This window comes from Choloepus didactylus, chromosome 1 (genome assembly GCF_015220235.1).
Source record: "Choloepus didactylus isolate mChoDid1 chromosome 1, mChoDid1.pri, whole genome shotgun sequence".
Classification (NCBI taxonomy): Eukaryota; Metazoa; Chordata; class Mammalia; order Pilosa; family Megalonychidae; genus Choloepus; species Choloepus didactylus.
Genome location: NC_051307.1, coordinates 153,643,652 through 153,659,623, shown reverse-complemented (window position 1 = coordinate 153,659,623; position 15,972 = coordinate 153,643,652). Strand labels below are relative to the sequence as shown.

The following is a 15,972-nucleotide window of genomic DNA, read 5'->3' as shown; positions in this document are numbered from 1 at the left end:
TTCATAAAGCATTGGGAAAGTTTAAAGGCAATCATTTTCCAAGTTGAAGGAGTTTTACTGAGGTTAGTTACCCTTCTATGAGAGCTGATTGTTTGTAAGGGCATCATAGAGGCTGCACTAGAGAGGATTCTCTAAGACAGTTGTCAACACACAGCCCAGCAGGGACAGCCCTTTCTCAAGGTGATCTTCCCTCCTCTCCCACTCTTACAAAGGATGAATGAGCAAAGACCTTGATCTGCAGAGTCAAACACCACAGACCACATGGCCCCATGGAGAGGAGAGAGAATGAATTTGAGGGTGAAATTGTGATGAATGTTCAGTTTCTAAGAGGCTAATTGTACTTCCTGGATTGAATACTCTGAGATTGCCCATATTCTTACAACAAATTCCCTTTGCTTAAGTTAGGGTTTTGGTATGTTCTGTTTTTCTAACTAAATGATTTTCAAGTCAAAAAACTGGTACCAAGATGGGGACCCTATAAGGCTACAGGTTGGGGTAGAGAGGGATGGTAACTGAGGATTTCAATGTGGAGAGCTGGCAATCTGGGGGACTGAAGTGGAAAAGTGGCTAACTAGGTCTTCGGGTAATCTTAGACCACATGCCTTCTGCTGGATCAAGGTGGCCAAATTTGTTTCAGAATGTGATCGTTCCTTGTGGTATTGAGTAAAGTACAGCAGGAGAGGCAATCTCAGGTTTATGGTGCAGAGCCAGAAGCAGATATAGCAGGAAGAGATTTTCTTCTCTCTTCATTCCCCTCTTTCCAACTCCCTCCCACTCCTGCCACAGAGAGATTTTGGTAAAAGAATGCATCAGAGTTATACTTGAGACATGGTCAATTTTAGCAACGTTTGTTAGTCTGGTCCCCAATTTTAAGAACCTCTCTGAAAATCTGCCGTCACATGGTAGAAAAGATAGATGGGATCAAGGGAGGGCAAAGGAGGAGAACAGGAAGAAAAGATGCCCTCATATGCCCAAAAGAGATACAGGGATTCATATGAACTGGACAGTGGTGGGCGACTCAGTGGGAAAGGCAGAGAGGTATTTGGCATCATCTGAGGACTTGGGGTGTGTTTTGAGATCCAGCTAATAGATCTGAGTGTACACATGATGAGTCATTACTACAACATCTATAAAGCATCTACTATGTATATGAAACTTTACACACAAATTAACACAAGGAGTATTGTTTTCTTCCTTTAGGACATGAATAAACCTAGGCTTAGACCTTACATACTTGTGAATAATAATATAATAGTGACTTATTTACAACTAGTAAGAGGTAGAGCAAGGATCTGAACAGCAGTTGTTTGAATCTATAATTCAGGCTTTTTCCACTAACTATACTGTCTCTGTTTAATCTAAATGACATAGAATCAAGAAACAGGTATATAAAGATATGGGGTTTAAATAAATACCACAACGTTTCTATTTTTGATATTAATGCAAATTTACAAGAACAAACAGCTATGAAATTATTCTCAAGTCTTTAATTAAAATCCATAAATATTTAACATGTATAGATGTTTAAACTCTTTCAGTGACTCATATTTTAAAATCTTTTTGCACAGCATTTTGAGGCTAACTTCATGCTAGGTATCTACAAATGTACAACTTGACACAAAAATACATTTGGAGTCCATTCCAATGCAAATTTAAAACTCTTTACTTGGCAGACAAACAATGTAAAGATATTTAAAAAACAAAAACTACAAAATAAGCACATAAAAGTCTTCCCTTTTGAATTTTTAATAAAATACTGCTCTGTATAAGATCTAATGAAAAATTACAGTTACTTTTAAAATAGTTATATATGTGAGAAAAGCAATGAATCAAGATATATATATATATACACACACACATTTATGTATGAATTAAACAATTATACTATTTAAATAAACAAAATGTTGAACACTTTGATGACACAACACACCATCTATGACTTATCTGTCAAAATAGATGAAACTATTCAAAGAAGCAATTGGGTTTCAAGCAAAAGAAAATGTAAGATACTCATGGGAAAAAAAAAAACTTAACTTATACTTAAGTTATAGTTATAGTATAGGAAAAGAAAGGACTAAAAGAACTGAAAGCAAACTGTGGACCAAATTATCACTCCTATTATTTCATGAGAAATGGTATGAGAATTTGGCTTCAAATTACTAAACACATCTACAGAAACTTAATTAGTCGGTATGGGCAATTTAATAATATACCAATTGCTGAAATAATCAATAGCAATGGGTATACTGCTGGAAAAAATTAATTTTTAGAGGTATAACTATGTAAAACTGTCTCTATTGGAAACCACAGTCTCCTTCACAAATTGCACTTGAGATGGCTGAATGCATTGATTGAGCAAGGCATTATTATTGGCTCACTGACACACAAATACACCTGTACCTACACACATACATAAATACACAAGCAGTTATGGATTGTTGGCACTCAACTACTAAAACAATTCTTTACACTTTTTTTTTTTCTTTTTTCTCTGAAAGCAGGGTCTGTGATGTCTGAGTTAACTCAATAAGTTAACAGTGAAACTTTTGGCCTGCCTGTCTACTTGGCCCTGTTGCTGGAGACCAGATGACATCTGTTTCAACACTGTTTCTTACTGCCCCCTAGCGAAGATTGAGAGGTCAGTCTGAACATATTCATGTCTGGAATTTTAAGCTTTATCCTGCCTAGGAAAGGAAGCTCCTGCAAATAAGACTGTTTCTCTGAAAGAGTTTACAAAATGTATATAAAGAACACTGACAGTTTGAATACTACCGCTACTTTGGAAAAATGACAAACGAACTTCTATGATTCACTTCTTTTTAGGTGGAGAATGCCTTCCTTTCACAGCCATTTCTTTCCAACAAACTAAACTCCCCTCTACAGTAAAAACACAGTTGGAAGCAAGATGATACTAAGGAATACGGCAAGCTGAAAGAGCTGGGAAATTGTATTAACAGTTATTTTTTTAAAAAAAGATGTTCTGAATAAGGAGAAGTATGCTAGAACTTCAATGGAGAGCTGGACAGTTCTAGCTATTTCATATAATAAGGTCAAAATTAGACTATCACTATGAAAATGTATGGTTTATTAATACAAATAGAACAGATGACTAACGAGTGAGTACATTAAAAAAAAAGACCCTGCAACTTATCTATTTCTTTGAGCTAGAAAGATATAGTACACTCTGAAAATGTAGGAATTGGATATTTCTTATTTAAGTGTTTCCTTCTCCCAACTTCCTCCCTATCTAACCCCTCCCCTTAAAACAAAGAATCTAGATTAGTTTGGAAGTTTCAGTCCAAAACCAAAGCAAATACCTGATCACAGAAGAACAAATAAATAACAAAAACTTGCATCAATTTTTTTTTTTTTTTTTTGCAAACCCCACGTCTGCTACCAACAGGGAAAACCAACAAACCAAAAACAATTCTGAATTTTGCTACTGAAACCTTTGAAAAGCAAGGAAATTCTTAAACTGAAACCAGGGTTTACATACAGGTGAATTTCATTTTCCACACAACTGAATCTCAGATGTTTAAGACTTTAGTCAACATGATGTTCAAATCAAGTAACACATTCAATCTGTTAAATTATAAAACTGATATGACCAGGTAATGTAGGCAACTGTGAAAAGGAATGACACTGGAAAGATTAATCTTCAAAATTCACTTAATTTGCTCAAAAAAAGAGACATATTGAACAAGGATAATTAGAAACAATATTTCAGCAAGGAGAGGAAGGTTTAAATAGATTTAACTGCTGTAGTTATAAGGAAATATGAAGCAATTTGGAGAATCTGCTCTTAGGCACTCTATATTGTCCAGTTTTCACCAAAAATCCACAGCAGATTAAATAGTTCTAAACCTCTGGGGGTAGTGTGAGTCTGCTTCATATAAAAGGGAAAAACTTTAAGTTTCCCAAAGTCCAACTGTTTTTCCGAGATTTATCAGCCTCCACCAGGCATGACTATCAAAGGATCCAGTTTCCTTAAGACACCATGAGGTAAGAACAGCGCTGCCTCTTAGGTCCTTGAGGGCACATCTCTCACTGATTTCAGACCCACATTTGGATAGGTCTACAAGGAGAAAAGAATGCCTGACCACTATCTGGCCAGTATGAGTTCTCTCCTATATTTCAGTCTCTCTTCTACTGTGACCATTAAAAATTGTTGTTTTTTTTTTTTTTTAAAGAAAGAATGAAAAGAAAACACATTCATTGCCTTTCCATATAGAATTGCCAGTTTACTTTGCTAGAATACTGGGAAAGTATCCCGATGGGTTCAATAGCATTGTGCTTACTGAAATTTCTCTTGGGAGTTTTCAGAAGATGGCATGTGTTCCTTCCTCTGTGCTCTAAAACAGAGATGTGGGTCATACACTGTTCACAGAACTGTCACACAGGTGAAAGGTGATGAGTGAAGCAATTCTTGAATGCTGGAGTCTGTACAGTCATATGAGGTAAAGAATATTACTTTAAATAGTAAGAGATTAACACACTATTGTTACAATTTCCTTCTATTGCCATAATAGATGTTTCCTTTCAAAACAAATAGAATAAATCTTTACATCTGAAAGCCAAGAATGATATATGATATTTAGAAGTTTGGATGTGAGGACTTAGAATGAGTTTATGAGATCATGAGAATATTCACTGAGAATTACCTGATCTCATTACTCAAAACCCTATTAAAGATGAATGCATTTTCAACAAGGAAATGTTGGGAACTGATGAACATGAACCTAGGAAATTAATACAAAATAAAATCACAGAAACTCACATGACTATAATAAATGAGAGATAATGAACAAGTAGCCTGGGTAATATTTAGAGAAACTCTGAAATCGGTGTTAGAGAAAGGAATCACCATGTAATTCAATATCAGTATTTAAAAAACAACAACAAGTAGACTAAGACTCATGGCAGAGTTTTCAATGAGCTAAATGAACTTGGGTATAATAGTAATAATAAGCTTCAATAAAGACAGTGGTTCCCACTCTAAAAAGGTATAACTTACTTCCTTAAAAATATAAGCATATCACAAAAATGAAAAGATATATATATATATATAAAACTAGGGCCCTGGTACCATCGAGAAATTTTCATAAATTCTAAAATAATTTCAACAGCCATAGCTTGAACAACACACACCCACACTTGACATGCAAAGACAAAATGGCAGAATCACTGAACAGTTCAGCATAAAGCTAAATAACAGGCATTAGAAAGTGACTGATGATTGTGCCTGTATTATAGCACAACTTGAAATTTTAAAAATATCTAGAATTTCATCGGTCCCAGGAAGCACACATATGGACCAAAATGGTGCTCTGATATATGTTAAGTAAGCAGGTAAAAAGCTACACAAAAGAATTATACAATTTGTTTTAATTAACAACATGATCAATATTTTGTAGTTTATTCTATTAGAAGATTAATTTGTAATCAATGTACCCTGTAGATTCTGAAACTTAATTTCATAAGAAATTACTAATGCTGGTTCTTGAAGAATCTAAAAAAAATTGTAAATACTTACTCAAATCTAGATCGCTATTTATAGTTCTAAGCAGTCAGATGAAATATTCTGATCAGTGTTCTAAAGTTGCTTTGGTACAAAATTTGAGTAAAGCAAAACTGGCAGCACCACAAGTGTGATCATTTCACAGCAGGTCTAAAGGACCATCAGAGACAACAGAACATAAATTAAAAGACATATAAATAAGAGCCATTCTCCTGATAATTTTGTTACATCGTTAAAAAGCAAAATAAAATCCACATTCAATAAATTATATTTGAGGCCCAATTTTTATGCTCCATTTAATTATCCCTCAATGATAGCATAAAAAATGCTTATTATTATTGCTAATATGAAGTCTAAAATTCATAGTTCAGGATGCTTCTAATGAAGAGACCAATGTTTAGAGTGGTACATTTTAATTCTTAAACCACTGAGGTTTTAATTTATAGTCTTTTTTTTTTACAGCTTTATTGAGGTATAATTGATGTACAACAAACTGTTCGCACATTATTTAAAGTGTACAATTTGATAGTCTTTTAAACAGCATGAAAAGTGCCCAACAAGTAAAAGGTTAAAATTTTTCAATTCAAACATGTTATTTTAAAATAGTACTTTCTAATTTTCTGAGACATAGATATGGACTTATAAAAAGGTGGGTGGAAAGGAAAGAAATAAATTTAATACTAAGTACCAAATTTATTCAGAAGGTTTAGAAACACCAAAATTGACAGCCAGTTTTCGTGGTTTTCTTCTTGAAGAGGAACGTGGTGTTGACTTATGATGAGACATAATATGGCCTTGGGAGGCAGATTCAACTTGAAAAGATGCAGGTTGATTAATCTGAGGGGACTTTAAGGAAGCTGATGAACTCTCCTGTGGAATTACTTTGGTGACATCAGAAGACCCTGGCTGGCTAGACTGAAGTAGGGCAGCTTGAGAAGAACTCTGGGCCTCCTTACTCTCAAAGTTCTTTTTGTTTGCAACCCTTTTTTTAGTAACCTTTAAGGAACAAAAGTATCATTAATTAACAAGGTGGTCTAAAAAAGTTAGTGTCAGAAAATACCACAAACCGTGTTGCAAATATTTGTCAATCATTGTTGATTTGTGACTTCCACTTATAATCTGCAAACCAGATTTTAGTAATTCAGAGAAGAATTTAGTTACAAATAAAATATTCAAAGAACTCTCCACAACTAAATACAAAGTAAATTTATATTGCAGACTTTAAATCACTTTGTGTTAGAAAAGTATTATTACTCACTCGAGTTCCTATTAATTAGAACACAAAGGTAGAGAGTAAGGGACCAGGTCTGACTTGTTAGCACTACATTTGCAGCACCCCGATCAGTACTGTGCCTCTAGCTGGCAACGAATACACAATTACCGAATACACAGATTTGATCAACGGTGTTTGAGCATTTACAAAAATAATTCTTTCTTTTTCCAGTCTCACCTGTAGAGGTATGAACTGATGATGCACACCACCTGGCATTCCCCCATCTACTGGCATGGACCCAGAATATGAAGTATGATGGAAAGGCTTTGCCCCAGGAACTGGCACTGGTGTTACCCATGGCATTGAGCCAAACAGATGAGATGATGAAGGCATCATATTAGCTGTTAAAAAACATGGAAAATTTCTCTCTTACAAGTAAAACTTTATCATCAAAGCACTGATATTTAAGACCTCTTTCTGCTAGTTTTTTTTTTTACCTTTGGCAAAAGGACTACATTAAACCTATAATTACTTTTCTTTTTTGACCTCAGGAGCCTGCTACTTAGAAATGTGAACTGTCTACAGAAGCCAACTTATCACTGTGCTGTCTGGCCTGCAAAATCCAATAGTACCACATACAATACTGTGTAAACATAACTCTTATATACACTGAGAAACCAAAAAATTTGTGTGACTTGCTTTATTGTGACATTTGCTTTACTGCAGTGGTCTGGAACAGAAACTCCAATTTCTCCAAGGTATGCCTGTACTAACATGAGCTTTAGGAATATTTGCAATTGTATTAAAAATTAATAATAATAAAAGGGCTATGAAACTGTCCTTAGTGGGCAAAAGCCTGGGCACAAAGAGAAATCTTAAGGATTTCACCTGACCCCAATGCTAAGTTGCTTCCATAGTGAGCCCAGCCTACAAAAAAAAAAAAAAATAAACAAAAAAAAACCACACAACACAAAAATCTCAAGTTCTGAGATCTGATCACTTTAATATAACACGTAGAATTAATTCTTCTTTCCCCTATTGTACTCCTTTTAATTTAAGGATTTTTTTTTCATTTACATTGTTTCTTATTAAAAGTACACTGAACTGGTAGTTCCCAAAGCTGATATGTGGACGAATCACCTGGGAAGTTTGCAAAAAAAAACAGACTCTTGGGCAGGGCCTTAGAATTAGTGAGTCAGACTTTCTGAACAACACAGGAATCTTTAGTTTTAACAAATTCCACAGGTGACTCTTATGTAGTCAGTCAGCACCCGTGCAGTGTTTAGGAACCACTGCATCAGTGACAATCAAGACTTGAGCACGCTGCCATTGAAAAGAAATACAGTGTCCAAATTGTCTTTTCAGAGATAAAAAAGCAGTCAGACCTATAAAACAGTATAACTTAATTAAGATTCAGGCAGTTAAAAAATTTTTGGATTTTTTATTGCCATGAATTACAAACAAACAAATTCCAGGATGAAGAAAACTTTTAATATGAAAAAACACTAATAAGATTTAGAAAATTTGGTCCTGATATTACCCACAAGCAACTTTGGTGGCAGTCATGTTAAGATCTATCTAAAATATGCTATGTTAATCTTGTGCATAGGTCTACTCCATAATTTTCCTAATAAATTACTGTTCTAAATATAAAATAATTTTTCTCCATTTTTATACATCGAGACATCTTCATATCATAAAACATAACTCTACAAAATAAATTGTTCATTTGATGTTTAAGTTCTTCTCTCCTAATTAACACTCACATCTCTTTGCTTTTACTTGTATGGTGTATTTTAATTAGGGCACCAGAGAACACCTATTTCCAGACCCAAAGCACTCCAATTATAACCTTAAAATTTTGGGTAGGTATGCATAACTTAACATGAAAAAGATTTAAATAATCAAGCACTAACATACTGATAGCGAGTGGGGAAAATAATCATTCCTTTTAGATAATATGTTCCCATAAGACAAATTCTTTTCTAGAGAAGCTTGTGGGCAAACCTTTAAGTAACCTGCACTTAATAACTTATTAATTTACAGTATTCATTTTTGAAAGTGAAGAAAGTCAAATTAGATTTTGCAAGTGAACTTACTACCTTGAGCTATATGAAAAAATCAGATTCATTATGACATAAAAATTTAATATCAAACATTGTTATTCAAAGGGGTGCCATGTAGTACAATGACAAAAGCATAGGCTTTGGAACCAGAGAGACTTGGATTTTTGAATAAAAATTCTGCTACCTACAATTATCTTTTAAAAAGCTGCTTACCTTTTTTATGAACCTTTCCTTAATGTTTTTCAAATGCTGCATCTGATCTATCATAGAACCTATCTTACCCACCAAGATACTCCTTTGCTCCTCCAGTTGGGATCAGTTACTTTCTAGACCTGTTTAGCAGGTGGCATCCTGTGATTTCCATTCATTGCATAACTATACCAGCTGTCTTGTGTTTCCATTCTCATGGCTTCCTTGTTTTGTTTTGTTTTTTTAAACTACTATGTTTTGCTGAAGCTATAATTCAGTAGCTTCTTAAGAAAGGGTGCATGAGAGGTAAATGTGCTTGTTTGTAAGAGTCTTTATTCTACTCCTGCACTGGATTCATAATTTGGCTAGAGAGAGAGAGAGAGAGATCTAATATGAAAATAATTCTTCCTCAGGATTTTGAGACACTGAATGCTTATCTGCTTTCTAGCTTTTAGCTACTATTAAATAATGAATGCCATTCTGATTCTTGATCTTTTATATGCATTTTTCATCCTCCCTGACTGGGGCTCTTAGAACTCTCTGAAGCTCTGAATTTCAACGCTATCTGGGTCTTTTTTTATTCATTGTGCTAAGCATTTGGTGGGTCCTTTCAATTTAGAGATGATTGTTCTTTAGTTCCAGGAAACTTTCTTATTTTATTTCTTTGATACTTTTCCCCTTTCTATTTTCTCTGGACTCTTTCTTTGGAACTCCCATTAGATGGGTGTTGGACCTCTGCATTGTTCCTCTAAATCTCCTTACTTACTTTCCAACTTTTATCTTGCTCTTCTTCCTAAGATTTCTTTGGCATTGCTAGGGCTTTATCTATTGAATTTTAAAATTTTGACTCAACAATTTTAATTCTTGTTCTCCAATTATTACTTTTTTCATACAATCTTGGTCTTATTTTTCGGTTGTGATACTGTTTTATTTAATTGAGGATATTAACGATAGCTTTCTTTGAAGTTTTCTTATTTCCTACATTATCTCTGTGTCCAGGTCCTTTTTCATTTCTTTTCATTTGGGGTCTCTCTTTCACTTTACACATTTTCCTTAAATATCTAGTGATCTCTCACAATTTAGTATCTGTTTATATTAAAGAGTGAGTCACTAAAACTGGGTGTATATGTGGGGAGGGAGCAAGACTAGATGACTTGAGGTTCTCACTCCAGGATGACTAGGTAGTGAGCCAGCCTTTTGGATGGGACACCCCCCAAAAGTCAGTAGATGTTTTCTTTGGAGGTCAATGAATTTCTCAAAAGAACAAGCCTCCAATTTCCTTTCTTGAAGTAGGGCTATGGCTGGTTACAATCTGGAAATAGGATACGGAAAGGAAACTTTAATTTCTGTTTTCGGCCTTAAACCTGATTCTCTACTCTGTGTTCTCCAGAGGAAGTACATCCAGTCTGTTGACTAAAGAGATAACTGCCTAGTTGTGAAGAGGAGGCAACTGGGGTGGTCCCATCACTCTACATACACACTTTCAATAAATTTCTGTCTTTTCAGCCCATGCCTCATTTTTGTCTTCCTTGATAGCTTTTGATATCTCCAAGTTCTGAATCTCTTGGGAATTGTTATCTTCCTCTACAGGGACTTTAGTTTGTAGCTTCTTTTGCTCTGCTAAATTAATTACTATATCTTCAACTGATTTTTTTATTATAAAATTTTTTATTTATTGAGATTGTTCACAAACCATACAATCATCCAAAGATCCAAAGTGTACAATCAGTTGCCCCCAATACGATCATACAGCTGTGTATCCATCACCACTATTAATTTTTTTCAATTTTTTGAACATTTTCATTACTCCAGAAGAGACATACAGACAAAAAAAAAGGAAACTCAAATCCTCCCATACCCCTAAGTAACCCCCTCCATGGCTGACTCATAGTATTGCTATAGTACATTTGTTACTGTTGATGAAAGAATGTTAAAATACTACTAACTGTAGTTAGTTTGTAATAGGTGTATTTTTTCCCTATATGCCTCTCTATTACTTTTTTTTAAGTTTCAGAATAGTATTTAATTTTCAGATATTTATAGTTATCTTATTTGATATCACCAAATAGTGGCCGTGTTATAAATTTTACAGATGAGGATATTGTTGCACTATTCTCACCATACATAGGTTGCAGAATAAATCTGAATACAGATCAATACTTCCCCTTCTTCCTCCTTTGTATATTTACAAACATGCCCACACATAACCCTTGCTATTCAAATTATTTTTTTCTGAACGAAGGAATTAAATGCAGTGAGATAATTTTGTTTTGTTTATAGGAATTCTCACTGTAAACTATACAAGTTTAGGGATCAGAGAGTAAATAGATTTTTTTTTTTTTGTCAAACCCTCTATCTGAACTCAGAAGCGGAAACGGTTCAGTATTTTCCATTAACTATGCAATAAATAGCAAATCTTGGGTCCACAATTAATGTTCTTTTGTTTCAATGTGTGAAGTAGAAGTTAATAATTGCCACTTAAATTTAGTGGTTCAATGACTACAATAACAGATGTCTCTCCATATATAAATAGACATTTTCACCAACACTGCTCCCTATATGCCTTTGCTCTATATATCCCATGCCTATCTCCAGACAATGACATCTAATCTATACCAACCAATAAAACATAATTGAGAATACACATTGTTCAGTGCTCTCAGAAAGTATAAGAGTATTCCTTTGGATTTTCAAAAGAAGTCTATATTTTCCGACTTAAAGTTAATAGTTTTTAATTATTCTTAGCCTAATTCCTGTTTTATCAAGTAGGAAACTAAGAGTCATCTTACAAGTTAAGTGAGATGACCACATTTACAATCAGCAAGTCAGAAAAGTGAGGCAAGTATCTTCATCTTCTGACTTTTAATGTTTCAGAAAGAATGCCATACCATAAACCTGAGTTATCCATTTGAAATAGAGTGAAAGAAATGGTAGCATAGAATAGGATGTGACACCAAGTATGTTTTCTCCTTCATAATGTCACCATTCTGCAATGTCTGTTTATTCCTCTCTGCAATATGGAATTAAAAATAATTTAATATAGGGTTGTGTCTTATGATGGCTATGATGATAATAAATCCAAACTTCTATTCAGTGGTCACTATATGGCTTAAAAAATGCATCTTCATCTAATATTATGGAACCTTTCTCTATATCTCTCTCTCCTTTCTTTGTTTCTCTGTTGGTAGGGCTCCCTTTAGTATCCCAAGTAGGGCAGGTCTTTGATTAGCAAAATCTCTCAGCATTTGTTTGTGAAAAATTTAAGCTCCCCCTCAAATCTGAAGGAGAGCTTTGCTGGATAAAGTATTCTAGGTTGGAAATTTTTCTCTTTCAGAATTTTAAATATGTCAGGCCACTGCCTTCTCACCTCCATGGTGGCCGCTGAGTGGTCACTACTTAGTCTTATGTTGTTTCCTTTGTATGTGGTGAATTGCTTTTCTCTTGCTGCTTTCAGAACTTGCTCCTTCTCTTCAGTATTTGAGAGTCTGATCAGAATATATCTTGGAGTGGGTTTATTTGGATTTATTCTATTTGGAGTTCGCTGGGCATTTATGCTTTGTGTATTTATGTTATGTAGAAGGTTTGGGAAATTTTCCCCAACAATTTCTTTGAATAGTCTTTCTAGACTTATACCCTTCTCTTCCCCTTCTGAGACACCAATGAGTCTTATATTTGGACATTTTATATTATCTATCATATCCCTGAGACCCATTTTGATTTTTTCCCCCATTCTTTCATTTTCCATTTTGTCATACTCCAGATCGCTGATTCACTGTTCAGTTTCCTCTAGTCTTGTACTATGAGTATACAGAATCTTTTTCATTTGGCCGACAGTTTCTTTTATTTGCGTAAGATCATCTATTTTTTTATTTACTCTTGCAATTTCTTCTTTATGCTCTTCTAGGGTCTTCTTCATGTTCTTTATATCCTGTGCCACAATCTCATTGTTTGTCTTTAGTTCTTTGATTAATTGCTCCAAGTACTACGTCTCCTCTGATCTTCTGATTTGGGTGTTTGGGTTTGGGTTATCCATATCATCTGGTTTTTTCATATGCTTTAAAATTTTCTGTTGTTTTTGGCCTCTTGGTGTTTGCTGAACTTGATAGGGTTCTTTTAGGATATGTATGCTAATTCAAAGACTTCTCTCTAATTTGTCATATCTACAGCTTGGTGGCGTACACTTTCTCTAACCAGCAGGTGGCATCAGTGAGCCACCTATTTCCTTCAAGCCAGTTCTCCCCAACTTTGTCTTTGTGGTGTGTGGGGGTCTGATTCTCGTGGGGTCCAACTGGTGCACCAGTTTTGCATATGTAGTTGCTGCTCTCCGCCCTGAATGTGGGGTATGTGTCTGAGTGATTAGGGAGCGAGGGCAGCTTTAATAATTAAACCTCCCAGGTGTTCCTGGAGATTTAAGGCTGTTCCAAGAGTCTAACCTTCAGTTCAGTCTCACTACAGATTCTCTGCTGCTGACCCACAAGTCCTTGGTATTGGTGTATGGTCCCTGGGATTTCCCAGTGGTCCCTCTTCCAAATTGTGCCCTTCTAGGGCCTCTGCTGAGGGAAGACTGTGCTACGTCACAAGTGCACACTGACCCTCAAGGGACGTTCTGGGCTGCTGGGCTGTGTACGGGCATTCCCAGCCGGCTCTAAGGATGCCTGAATGCGGTGTGTTAATTTCCCCCTTTTCACACAGTTCTGCCTTCCCAGCTCTGGGACAACTAGCTGCGGGTATGCAAAAGGCTATTGTCCATGCCAGATACTGTGGCGTGTGCGCGCGTTGCTGGAAACACTTCCCGTCACACTGGGTTTTGCGGCACCACTCTGGGCTGTGGCGCCGGTGCCAGGCAGGAGCATTCCCAGCCCACCGGGAAGATGGCTGTAAGGAAGGGGTGTGTTTTTTTTCCCCTTTTGGCTAACCTCTGCCTTCCTAGCTTTGAGACAATTAGCAGCAGGTGCACGAGAGGATATTGTGCATGACAGATACTGAAGCGTACTCACAGGCTATGGAGACGCCATTCCTGCCACGCTTCCCTGTGCGGTTCTCGCTGCCATATCCACAGTTGCTTTTGGGTTTTTAAAAAAGAACTAGTCCAACTCCAAGCACCAACCCACAGATTCCCCACACTGCAGTGTGGCTGCTGGATATTCAGCAGGCTTACACTCGTTTCAGAACACAGACTCCTGGTTTCACCAAGTGCACAGTCTCTGTGGATTTAGCAGATCTTGTCCAGCTGGTGCATCACTGGAACTGGAGTTCTGGGTGACTTTCTGGCTTTTATCTAGTATTTTTCACGGAGGTGTTTTTTTGCCCTGTCTCTCCTAACGGCCATCTTGGAAATTTTCTTCAACTGATTTTTATCACCACAAAACTTTTTCAAATCTCTAATCTGCTGATGCTTCTTCTAGAGGTTTTCACTCTTTAAGTCCTTTATTATTCAGTTTAATGGAGACTGGGCAAGGAGAAGAGATAACTGTATGTTGTAAATTAACTGTTTAATTAGTATTATTAACCTTTCAAATATATGTATTGAGGATTAGATATGTAGAACTCCTGTAATAATACCTGACATAAACCAGACACCAATAAATTGTAGCCCCTAAGGATAACACAGACTCAGAAAAATAATTAAAAAAAAAAAAGTCATTGCTTTAAAATGACAATGATTAAGAATGGAAAAGCTACTGCTATCAGAAAAAAATACTGGGTAGTAAAAGAAATGTTTAATTAACTTAACATTTAGAATTATAAAATGTTAACTTAAATCATTTGTTGGCAGCTATAAGGGGAATAGGGTCTGCCCTACTCTGGCCACAACAATGGCTATAGGAACAGGAATGGTATTTCTAGATGAATCTGCAGGATCTGGCTTCAGGCTACTTCTCACAATTCCTACCCACATTCCTAAACATTTTGATGAATTTCTTTTGGTTGCCTCAAAATAATGCTTATTAAAAGAAGAACCTTCTAAAAATGACAACTCAATGACAAATATTTAGAACAGCATGGTATCTTACCGGTAGGTTGAGGAAAAACTGGAGGAATGGTTCCAGGTGGTACAGCAGGAGGATAATTTGGAAATATTGGTGGAGGCAAAGGGCCTAAGGAGCTCTATGAAAGTATTTAAAAGTTATAAGACAATGCAACAAAAATACTTTATACAAAGTAATAAAAATTTTAACAGAGAAATCATGGACAGTTCTTACCAATTGTTGTAAAGCAAAGAATGCAGCTTTCTCCTTGGCTTCACTTTCAGAGTGGCACTGTGGCCCGTGTACCAGTAAGCCATTAGATAATTTTATCTGGCACACTGTCATCGTCTACGAAAGAGAAAATGGATGTTTATGAAATTATCTGTCTAGGAAATTTACAACTCCACACCACCCCTGCCCTACCCCAAACTTAATCTAAACAAGTAACATAATTTCATTTAATATTCAGAAAACAGAAAATTTAAGAATTCAAACAAGGACTATCATTTAAATTTAAGTTCTGTAAAAATTTCAGAACTATTGCCTTATCTTTCATTGTTTACAAAATAAAATGCTCTCTGAGCTGGCTGAAGAGTCAAACATCAAATGCAAATGAAAGCCAGAAAACTTATTCTTTACACCAAGAATTTGAAAACTATTGCCTGCTTGCTGCCAGCTTTTGAAAAGAAGGTTTTATTATAATACAGTCATGCTTTTACACTTCAGTAGCAGAGTTGAATAGCTGCCAAAGAGACCATATGACTGGCAAAGCCTAAAAGTCATAAAATCTGGCCCTTTACAAAAAAGTTTATATGACCCCTGCTTTACAACCAACTCCTGCATTACACAATTAGCAGATATTTTGTTAATATGAATTAATTTTAAAAATCTAAGAGATGGAGGTTCTGACTGATGTTTTTTTCACAGTTAAACTGTAATTATATTAGATTTTTTTTTACAAATATATTGTCTACTTTTCCCAAAGATAGCTATCTCTATGCAACTTTTGGTTCAATC

General features: G+C 35.5%; 1 protein-coding gene across 1 annotated transcript in view; it reads right to left on the bottom strand.

Annotated features, from left to right (window-relative positions):
* Positions 1-1,465: 1,465 nt before the first annotated feature.
* Positions 1,466-15,972, bottom strand: part of XRN1 (5'-3' exoribonuclease 1) — a 174,036-nt gene continuing 159,529 nt past the window's right edge. Inside the window, 4 exon segments of the mRNA XM_037843455.1 lie at positions 1,466-6,514; positions 6,969-7,132; positions 15,001-15,094; positions 15,190-15,303. Of these exon segments, the coding sequence (XP_037699383.1) occupies positions 6,212-6,514; positions 6,969-7,132; positions 15,001-15,094; positions 15,190-15,303 (675 nt within the window). The 3' untranslated portion in view covers positions 1,466-6,211.